Below are 11095 nucleotides of genomic sequence, written 5' to 3'. Positions count from 1 at the left end.
GGTGTGGGGCTGCCCTGTGTGTCCTAGGACATCTAGCCGCACCCTGGCCTCTGCCCACCAGCACCACCCTGCCCTGCAATCGTGACAGTCCCAAACGTCTCCAGACATTGGCAGACGTCCCTTGCTGGGCAGGGGCCAAACATCGCCCCTTGATTTCAGATACTGAGTCAGGGGGAGACGACATGACCGCCTCGTGCTTCTGCGAGCTGGCCCCGACCACGCCACGGAGAACAGGTTAGAGGGCCAGGACAGGTTAGAGGACCAGGTGAGAGGCCCCTGGAGCATCACAAGTGAGAAATGGCCAAGGCCAAAGCCAGGGCTGGTCTGTGAGGCAGTAGGAAGGGGCGATCCAGACTGAGGCCGGGTGTGAAGGGGGCTCCTGTGCTGTCGCTGCCGTTTACCAGCTTCCCGGTGGCAGGTACAATATGGTGGGTGCCAGGATCAAACCCCACCTCGAAGAGAGAGCTCCGGGCCACCCGTGCAGTTGTTCTGACAGACTGAATGCCACGTGGTTCGCCCAGCATTTGCCATTGCCCATCCCCAGGCAAAGAGGATGCTGGGGTTGGGGACACCTGGGGGGCTCAGCGATTGAGCGTCTGCCTTCGGCTCAGGGTCCAGGAATCGAGTCCCGCATCGGACTCCCCGCAGGGGGCCTGCTTCTCCCTCTGCCTGTCAGGTCCTCTGCCCTCTCTCTGTGTGTCTCTCAGGAATTTAAAAAATCAAGAAAAAAGAAGAAGATACTAGGTTTGGAGATTCTAAGAGAAGGGATTTGGGGAAGGGTATGGCCATTGTGCTGAGCACCCCTTGCTGCCTCTTGAGGTAGGGGGTGCTTCCCTTTATCTTGGGCGAAGCCGCCTGGGGGGTGCTTGATATCCAGAGTTTAGGGCCCAGAAGACTGATAGGAGATCCTTGCCCCTTGTGCACTCCCGAGTGCCCAGGACCCCACGTAAAGGTGTGTGACATGAGTTAGAGCCTGAGGCTAGATGGGCCCGAGGTGGCCGCCCTGGAGCAAGACAGGATGCATGAGGTGTGAGCCGGCCGGGCTGCTGCAGGCAAAGGGCAAGGGGCCACCGTGGACTCCAGGTGAGAAGCCAGCTTCGGGCCATCTCTAACCCAAAGGGCTTCCTCCGGGGGCGGTGCCTCAGCAGGAGAGGCCTGGAGGACCCCCCTTTGTGTTGGAGACAAGGGGATGTAGACAGTGGTGGGCAGCAGGAGGCTCGGGCATCTCTAGTGCAGGCAGGGGGGTGCTGTGGTCAGAGGAGTCATCCAGAAAGCCTTCAAGGTCCCCACGAATGTGCCTCCAGAGAATGAGCCAGAAACTGCTTCCAAGAGGCCCCAGTGGGGGGGGGGGGGCGACAACTGTAGCTGCCATGGAACAGCTCCCCAAAGCCTCTCCCCAGCCACGCCTGGCAGGGTCAAGACAGAAGTCACCAGATCCTCCCCTCCGAGGTCCTTTCCGAGCTGGGTTCAGCCGGAGAAGGGGAGAAGCCCCCCTAAGAGACTGGAGCTCTGATGGGTTCCCAGGACTTGCCGAGGTGCGCGAACAGGCTCCGGGGGCGCCCGAGATCCCACGCGGAGGCCGGACCGGGCGGCGGGCCTCGTCCCTCGGGCCTGTGCCAGCTGCTGGCCTGTGCTCAGAGCAGCCTCCGCCCTGCGCCTGCCCTGCTCTCTGGACACTGGGCTGACCCCACAAACTCCGTTTCCCAAGTTCCTTTGTCAAAATGTTTTCCATCTTAGGTTCGGCCGATGGGAGGCACTGGTGGGAGGTCAGTGCGAGGGCGGGAGGGGGAAGCCGGGCTGTCTCCCTCCTTTGTGCTTCTCCTGGGGTCTCCTGCAGTGGCTCCGTGTCCTCCACGGTTCCAGATTCCCCGATGCCCCGGCTCCTGGCCCCCGAGGTGCCACCTCCAGCCCCAGGGGTGGCGGCGGTTCTGAGTGGCTAATCTCAGGGTTCTCTCCCCTTCCCATACTTGTTCTTTTAATTCCTCTAACATTTTTAAAGAGATTTTATTTATTTATTCATGAAAGACACAGAGAGAGAGAAGAGACCCAGGCAGAGGGAGAAGCAGGCTCCACGCAGGGAGCCCGACGTGGGACTCGATCCCGGGACCCCGGGGTCACGCCCTGAGCCAGAGGCAGATGCTCAACCGCTGAGCCAGCCAGGTGCTCCAATTTCTCTAACATCTTTGTAACAAATTCCTGTATATTAATACCCTATATTATATATATGTATATACGTTAACTGTACCCCCTTTTTTCCTTTTATTTTATTTTTTTCTTAAATATTTTATTTATTTATTAATGAGAGACACAGAGAGAGAGACAAGCAGAGACACAGGCAGAGGGAGAAGCAGGCTCCACACAGGGAGCCCGACGTGGGACTCAATCTGGGTCTCCAGGATCAGGCCCTGGGCCGAAGGCGGCGCTAAACCGCTGAGCCACCCAGGCCGCCCTTTTTTTCCTTTAAAGAGAGAGTGCTCGCACGCAAGTGGGGTTGGGGAGGTTGGGGAAAGGCAGAGGGATAGAGAGAGAATCTCAAGCAGGCTCCACGCCCAGCTCGGAGCCCAAGGTGGGACTCGATCTCATGACCCTGAGATCATGACCTGAGCGGAAATCAAGAGTTGGCCCTAACCGACAGAGCCACCCGGGGGGCCCCTAAATACCCTTTATAGAATCACTAGGGAGAGGGTTTGCTTTCCTCCTGACGAGGCTGTCACCCACCCCTTGGGTCCAGCTGATGGAGCTGGGCTGGGAGGGTGGATCCCAGGAGGATCCCCACGTTTAAGCGGTGAAGGTGCCATTCACTGGGATGGGGAGCCATAGAGGGGAAGAGTCAGTGGGACCCACTGGGTTTGAGGTGTGTGCAGATCAGCCATGGAGAACCATTTGCCCTTGCTTCCACCAGGTGACACCCTCCTCCTGGTCTTCGGCTCTCTGTTCTGGATCAGGGAGTCCTCAAGACTTCCAGGTGGGACTTGTGGGGGCCAGAAGAAATCTTTAAGCTAGTTTCAGAGGCCGAGTCTCTATGTGGAGTTAGTGGGCTATGCTGGCCGCACCCTCAACATGGCCTTGCTCTCAGAAATGTTTGGGAACCAGGTAATTTCCCAGACTCCTGGTCAGGAGGTGGGATTTTCCACCCCACAGATCACTTCCCAGTTTCTCCTTCAGCACCTAGCAGCACCATCCTTGCCATGTCCACCATGGGGGTTGGTGGCCCAGAGGAGAGGTCCCTGAACCTGTTGGGCAGCCTGCCTGGGGGGCACGGGGGGAACAGAGCAGTCTCCTTGGAAACGCCCTGTGTGCTGGGGGCGAGGACTCCCAGGGCTGGGGGTCCACACAGGGCCAGCCCTCGCCCTAGAGTTGCCCCTGAAAGGAAGAGGGTGAAGATGGCAGCTCGAGCGGGTACTCAGTGTGAGCCCAGGGAACCAGCCAGCCCTCCGGGGCCTTGGCCTGGGTCGGCTCCTCTTTGGGCCCCTCTCCTTCCTGAGTGGCTTTCTGCCCTGGCCTCTGTGCTGTCAGTCACCTGGCGGGGGACTTCAGAAGGAAGGCAGGGCAGGGGCCCGCAGAAGGGCTGGAAGGATGTTTAAAGGTAGGTGTGCCCGGCGTTCGGCCGCCGAGTGCAGGACTCCTGATCTCCCGCGGTCAGTTCACGCCCCACACTGGGCACAGCCTACTGACAAAAAATGTTTAAAGTGGGCAGCCCGGGTGGCCCAGTTGCTTAGCACGGCCTTCGGCCCAGGGCCTGATCTGGGAGACCCGGGATCGAGTCCCACCTCGGACTCCCAGCATGGAGCCTGCTTCTCCACCTGCCTGTGTCTCTGCCTCTCTCTCTCTCTCTCTCTCTCTCTCTCTCTCAACCCCCCCCCCCCCGTGTGTCTCTAATAAATAAATAAAAAATCTTAAAATGTTTAAAGGTAAGTGAACGCATGAATAGTGGTACTAGCGGCTAACAGAGCGCACAGCTATTAAGCTGCAGGTGTATTTTGGAAACATAAACCGCCTTGTATGCGCGGGACGCTCTAATGCTCCGAAGGTCCGGCTCCGAGGTCAGTGCAGGGCGCCCCGGGGGGTCTGGATCCCCGAGAAGCGGGAGGTGCCGCCCGAGCTCTGTCACCTTTGGGAGGTGTCCGGCCCAGTTAGTGCCCCGCCCGCCTGACGCAGGCCCGGCTGAGGCCCGCGGGAGAGACTCGGGGGGCAGCGGGCCCTGGAGGGAGGCTGCGGGGTCCCGGGCCGGAGCGGCTGTCGCGGGCGGGGCCGGCCCGGCGGGTGGGTGGGAGGAGCCCGGGTGGGAGCGGGGCCTGCAGGGGGCGGGGCCAGCGGGGCGGGGCCTGGAGGGGGCGTGGCCTGGAGGGGGCGTGGCCTCGAGGCCCCGCCCCGCCCGCCACCTGCCTCCCTCCCGCCGCCCGCCGGCTTTCGCTTTCCGTCCGAGGCGCGGGAGGCAGCGGAGCGCGGGGAGGAGGCGCGAGGGCGACAGTCGGGGCCGCCCGGGCCGCCCGCACCATGGCGCCCGCCGCCCTGTGGGCCCTGCTGGCCGCCGGACTGCAGCTCTGGGGCGCGGGGCGCGCCGTGCCCGGCCAGGTGGGTGCCTCGCGCCGCCCTCGCGCCCCGGCCGCGCTCCCCCTCCCCTCCCCGCCCCGGGGCACCCGGCCCCGCTCCCCCCACCCCTACCCACCCCGGCCACGCTCTCCCAGCCCCTACCTACCCCGAGGCGCCCCAGTCGCGCTCCCTCCACCCCTACTCACCCTGGGGCGCCCCAGCCCCGCGCCCTCCACCCCTACCCACCCCGGGGCACCCTGGCCCCGCTCCCTCCACCCCTACTCACCCTGGGGCGCCCCAGCCCCGCTCCCCCCACCTCTACCCACCCCGAGGCACCCTGGCCCCGATCCCTCCACCCCACCCGCCCCGGGGCACTCTGGCCCTGCGCCCTCCACCCCTACCCACCCCGGGGCACCCTGGCCCTGCTCCCTCCACCCCTACTCACCCTGGGGCGCCCCAGCCCCGCTCCCCCCACCTCTACCCACCCCGGGGCGCCTGGCCCCGCTTCCTCCACCCCTACCCACCCAGGGGCACCCTGGCCCTGCTCCCTCCACCCCTACCCACCCCGGGGCACCCTGGCCCCGCTCCCTCCACCCCTACCCACCCCAGGGCACCCCGGCCCCGCTCCCCCCACCCCTACCCACCCCAGGGTGCCTACCCGCACTCCCTCCACCCCTACCCACCCCAGGGCACCCCGCAGGGGCTCAGGGCAACCGAGGTGCCGCCCCCACCGGCGAGACGACCATGGCTCGTGCACCCAGACCCCCGCCGGGCACCCCGCCCAAGGCCGCCAGGGCTCGAACCCGGGTCCCCAGGACAGCCCCGGGCTGCTCCCCACTAGAGCCAGCACCCCACCGGGCAGGTGGTTCCATACCAGGGTGCTGTCCCCACTGGGGCCGCGGGCACCCTCTTCAGACTTCCTCCTCCTCTGGGCTATGGTTTTCCTCTTTCTTAGAAATACCAGGGCTGCGCCCTGAAAGAACAGGGCCAGGTGTGCAGTAAGCGCCTAATAAGGGCACAGGAGGGCCGTGGGCTGTCTCCCGCACTCTTTGCACAGACCCCCCACCCCAGGACCAACTTGGGGTGTCCGGGGACCATTTCAGAGCCTGTGCTCTGTGGGCTCTGGGTGATGGGAAGGAGACAGTGTCTTCAGGGCCCCATGGGCTTAGTTCTGGGGACACAGGAGGTGAGGGGGGCCTTCTGGGCGTGTTATCAAAGGCATCCGGGGTCCCTCAGGGACTCCAGGAAGGTGGAGGAGGTGTTGGTCAGCGTTACCTGCACCCACCTCAGTAGCAAGGTGGAGCGTGCGAGGAGATTGCTCATCCTTTGCCTTCTGGGGCTGTCCCCGTAGCCTGGTGGGACAGAGTAGCCCCATTTCACAGAGAAGGCAAACAGAGGCTCAGAGAACTTGTATTTCATGGAAGGGCATGGGGGGCGCCCTTCCGTCAATCCCGCCTGGCCTGGTTGGGGAGGCGGTGTGCCCTCGCGCCTTCCGTGGTGCCCTTACGCTGATGGACGCGCTGTGTGCCGACCCAGGTGACCACCTTGGCCGGGCGGACGGGGGAGGCGGCACTGACTCGTGTGGTGAGGCAGGAGTGATTCACTGGCTGTGACTGGAGACGGCTTTAGAGTCCGGTTCTTGAGGGCAGAGGATGGAGGCCGTGGGACCAGAACTGACTCCCCCGCAGTGGGTGCCAGGATGTGCCCTGGGGCGGCCCCAGAGGGTGTCCCAGCTCTGAGCGCAGGAGCGAGTCACAGGCCCGGGCCTGGAGAGGTGCCGTCCGTCCCCGGAACCCTGGGGTCCCGGAGGCTCCTGGGGAAGAGGAGCAGGCCCAAGTCCTGGGGGAGCGTGGGGGCCCTCCGGACCAGCTCTCGTCCCTGCCCGGGTGCTCCACGGCCTGGCGCCGCTCTCTGGCCCCACTGCCCCCCCCGACCTTCCCTGTGGATGGCTCCTCCTGCGGGGGGACCTCCGTCCCTGCCCATCCCTGTCTCTGGCCTCCAGCGGCAGAGGCACAAATTGCCCCGAGCGTCCGAGGTCGGAGTGAGCCGCGATCTGGGTTCTCTCTGCCACCTCTCGCCCCCCATCCCCCGGGCGTGTCCCGTCCCCTGGCCCGCTCCCCGGGAAGCCTCCCCTCGGTCTCCCAGCTGGATCTTCTGCTCTTCGCTCCTCCTGAGGACAGACTCTCTTCTGCTTTTAATCCAGTCTGTCTGACCCACCTCAACAGATGGAAATTTCCTGGACTGCAGGGCCCATGGGGTCCTCCTCCCCCTTGGTAGTCCCACAGTAGCTCCTTTTTTTTTTTTTTTTTTTTTTTTGGACTAAGTGCCAGGCACTGTCCTCGGCCTTCGGAATCTCACTGAAGGCTTCCTTACGGCGCCTCCTCAAGGGGCAGGTGTGCAAACCGAGGCCCAGGGATGGGGTGACATTTCCCAGGACTGTAGAGCCGGGGGCGAGCGGGGGCTGCGGGGACCCGAGCACGGAGCTCCTGTCGCTCTGGCCTCCCTGTGTCTATCTGCCCCTCCTGCCCCCCCTGCCCCAGGTCCCGCATGCTCCCTGTGAACTCAGCAAGGTGGCTGTGAGGAGGGAGCCCCCAGGAGACCTGGCGGCAGGTGTGGCAGGCTGGCTTTGCCACCAGGGCTCTCGCCTCCTTTAAAATCCGTGTTTGCTGGCTGGCGTGGATGCGTCACTCCCTCCTCTCATTCGGGCATCGGGCAAGTGACCGGCAGGAAAGCTGGCAGGGTAGGCGAGCACTCGGTACCCTCCGGGGTGGGCGGCCCGGCCGTCGGGCTGTCTGCTCCTTGCTGGGGGACGGGGCCCACCTCCCGCCGCAGCTCCTGAGGCTGCGGGGCCACTGCGTGCCTCTTCATTACCCAGGGCCCGGGCCAGCTCGAGTCTAGGGGAGCGCCGGGGGCTCCCAGACTGGCCTGGGGATGGTGGTCTTTGGAGTGGAGGTGGCTGAGTGGTGTCCGTGCTGACCCGGAATGTTCGTTTGGCCTGCCCGACGTCCCGGAGGGGCACCTGCCAGCTGATGAGGCTGTGGCCTGGCAGTGGGGCACCCCAGCACAGGGCCGGGGCAGGCGGCCGGGTGCCCTGCCACGGTGCCACTCATTCATTCCCCCAACATGTGTGGACACCTTCTCCAGGCCACCCTGGTGCTGGGCTCTGGGGACCCCGAGATGCTCCAGCCCTGCAGGAGCCCCACTGCCAGGGGTTGTGGACCTGGGCACTGCCCCACCTGCCCTGGTGAGCTGGGCCCCGGCAGTGAGCCTCCGTCCGTTCTCCTGTCTGTGCACCTTGCTCTCCTTCAGAGCCGAGTGCGTGTGAAGGGCATTGCAGCAGATACGGCTGAGAACCTGCCCGCATTTTAGTGTCCGGTGACCCTCACCGCCGTCCTGGGGCCTGACCCAGGGGCTCCTGGAGCACTGTGTTTCTCCAGCGTGGGGCACCTTTTAGGGTCCTGACCATCCAGTGTTTCCTGGGGGCATAGCCAGGAAGGTTGTGCATTAGGTGGGGTGGGTGGGGGGAATTTTGATGCCAGCCATGGTGTGTGTGTGTGTGTGTTACATTTAGTGCTAGTTCTCAGTTTTATGCCATGCTGGCTGCTTTTCTGATCCTTGAGCATGCCACACAGACACCTACCTCAGGGCCTTAGCACTTGCCTCTGCCTTCATCTTGAATGCTCCTCCTACTGATGTCCTCTGGTTTCATTCACTCCACTTCCTTCTGCTGAAAGAAATGATTCTCAGAGAGCCCTTCTCTGACCATCCTGCCTAGGAGAGCTCCCCGCCAGGCGTCCTCCCTCCCCTGAACTGCTTTGTTTTGTTTTAAAATATGTTATTTATTTATTTATTTGACAGAGAGGTAGAGCCAGAGAGCGCACAAGTGGGGGGAGCGGCAGAGGGAGAGGGAGAAGCAGGGGCCCTGACGTAGGGCTCAATCCCAGGACCCCAGAATCGTGACCCGGGCTGAAGGCAGACAGCCAACCGACTGAGCCCCCAGGCGCCTCTCTGCTCCGTGGTCTCATGCAACACCCGTCATCTGTCCTATTTCTTTCACTTCCGTTGCTCCTTCCTACTGGAACGTCAGCATCGTGAGGGCCGGGACCTGCCCTCGGCTCGCAGCCCAGAACGGGGTTCCTAGCACACGTGACACTGGGCCGCGTGGCTGTTGTGGGGCTGTCCTGAGTGTAGGATGTTTAGCAGCATCCCTGGCCTCCACCCACTCGACGCCACTAGTCACCCCCCTTTCGTTGTGGCAAAGATGTCACCCCCAGTGTAAACGTCCCATTGCCCTGGTCGGGAACCAGCGGCTTGGAACAGGGCCCGGCATGCAGTAGGTGCTCAAACGTGTTGAATACGTGGGCGACAGTATTCACTTGAGCTGCGGAACCGCCCCGTGTTCTGGGTGAGACAGAAGAGCGTGAGAAGCCAGGGGTGGTGGGGCTGCTTCCAGTCCGTCCCCCTCCGTCCGGGGTATTTCTCGGGGCTCCGCCTCGTGCTGCGCTCGGGTCTGTCTGGGCGCGGGTGCTCTCCCTAGAGTGCTCCTTCCTGTCCCCGACATCCCCACCCGAGCTCGTGACGGGGCCACCCACTGGCAGTGACTCAGGGCCCCTGTCCGCATGTGACTTGCCCAGAAGCAGGCAGGGAGGGAAGCTGGGGCTTGGGGAGGAGAGCGGGGTGCCACCAGGGGAACGGGAACCGGGTGGAGGTGCCGGCGCCCCGAGTTCCGGCCGCCCGGGCTGGCCATGGGGAAGCGGAGTTGATGACTTAGGGGAAGGGCCCAGGCCTCGGAGTCACAGGGCCCTCAGCTCGGTCCCTTCCCCCGCTGTCCAGGCTGCGTCCTCGCCTCGGGGACTCTGTGGTCATCGCGCTGGCTCCCGGTCGCTCGGAGGTGCTCCCCGGGCTCCCCCAGCTCCCCCAGATCCCCCTGCTCCCCCGGCTCCCTGGCTCCCCAGCGGCCACTTGCGCGTTTGTGGCTTTGCAGGGCCTCACCTGACTCCGGGTTGCGGGGCGCTCTGGCTGAGGGGGGTCTCTCTGTCCCTGAGCCGTGGGGCCCCAAGGCCTGGTGGAGCCCCGAGAGCAGCCTCCCGTGTGCCTACCCTTGCCCAGCGGCCTTTCCTACCCCGGCCTCCACCCTGGGGCCACCCATACTGGCCGGTCGCCTGTGCTCAGGGGCCTGAGCTTGCGGCCACGGCTGTGGGGTCAGTAAGGCCCACCCCCAGTCCTTGAGAATGGCAGGTGCTTTATGACATTTGAGGGTGAGCGAGGGGGCACATTCGGTGTGGCGCCGTGGACCCTGATGACCCACGGCCTCAGCCTTTCCGCCTGCGGGATGGGCCTTCCGGGCTGTCTCTAAAACCTCGTCTCTCGCCTCTGTGCTCCTGAACTTCTGTTTGCTCGTAACCCCGCGGAGGGAGAGCCCCGTGGAGGATCGTCTGAGGCCAGGCCGTCCGTTCTCCGGGCTCTGAGGGACTTCTGAGTCAGCGAGGCTCCAGCAAGGAGCCCCGGCCTGTCAGGAGAGCAGCGCTCCCAGCCGAGCGCGGTCCTGGGCTTGCGTGACGGCGCCCAGGTCCTTTGCTTCTCTGGGGCTCGGCATCCCAATCTGAAGCCTCCCGTCGCCCACCCCGTCGCCCACCCCGTTACCCACCCCGTTACCCACCCCGTGACCCACCCCCTTACCCACCCTGACATTCTCTTGGATGTCGGGCAAGTGCCGGCTCTGCACATGCTTGCCACAGGCCACGGCCGAGGGGTGAGGGGTTTGGAAGTTCCCCCAGGAAGGAGAGCCCAGCACCCCGCGCTGTTCCTGGCTTGGCCTCCCAGACTGCCTTCCTGCTGACCTCAATCCCCTTGGCTTTGCTGGAACCATCTCCCTGACCCAGGCGCCGTTAGCATCGAGGAATCCTGGCTGCCTGTCCACTCGCTTCCGAGATGCAGCAGCTCCAGGCAGAAGGGGATTCACGGGTCCCCTGCCTCCCTGCCCCTTAGTAAGGTGCGGAAGCCAGGCCCGTCGGGGCTGAGACCGTGGGCACGTGTGCACCGTGGGTCTCCGCTGCAGGGCCGGCTGTCTGGGAACCCCCAGTTCAGGGAAGCCTGGTGGGGAGCGACGGCTTCCTCGAAGAAGTGCCTTGCCACCTGCATCGGGCACCTGCCCTCCGCGCTGGTTCGGGGCCCTGCCAGCCTCCTCCGCGGCCCAGGGCTGTGGGCATCGCCCCCCTCTGCTGCACTGTGGCAGGGCCCACCCCCCGGGCCCCACGGTCATTTTCCACCGTAGTGTGTTGTGAGGTCATGGGGTGGGGGTGGTGACATCACTGTGGTTTGGGGCTCTCGGGTGACGCACCTAGTAGGAGGAAGTGTCTGTTTACCGACCGACCGGGGTTCGGAAGACTAGGTTTCCTCCCGCCCCGAATGTGAGCGGTGCTGGGGGAGCCGGGTGGGGAGCAGCTGCCCAGGAGGCCCCAGGCTGCAGCTGTGGTTGGCCTCTGTGCCCTGCTTTCTCGATGAGGGGGACACCGTCCTGCCACCGCCTCGGGCCTCCACGTCCGGCTTTGCGGAGGTGGAG

General features: G+C 64.4%; 1 protein-coding gene across 1 annotated transcript in view; it reads left to right on the top strand.

Annotated features, from left to right (window-relative positions):
• Positions 1 to 4431: 4431 nt before the first annotated feature.
• Positions 4432 to 11095, top strand: part of TNFRSF1B (TNF receptor superfamily member 1B) — a 26964-nt gene continuing 20300 nt past the window's right edge. Inside the window, exon 1 of the mRNA XM_038531977.1 lies at positions 4432 to 4575. Coding sequence (XP_038387905.1) covers positions 4498 to 4575 — 78 coding nt within the window. The 5' untranslated portion in view covers positions 4432 to 4497. The remainder of the gene's footprint in view (positions 4576 to 11095) is intronic.

This window comes from Canis lupus, chromosome 2 (genome assembly GCF_011100685.1).
Source record: "Canis lupus familiaris isolate Mischka breed German Shepherd chromosome 2, alternate assembly UU_Cfam_GSD_1.0, whole genome shotgun sequence".
Lineage (NCBI taxonomy): Eukaryota > Metazoa > Chordata > Mammalia > Carnivora > Canidae > Canis > Canis lupus.
Note: the sequence above shows the minus strand (reverse complement) of the source record. Positions and strands in the feature narration are given on the sequence as shown.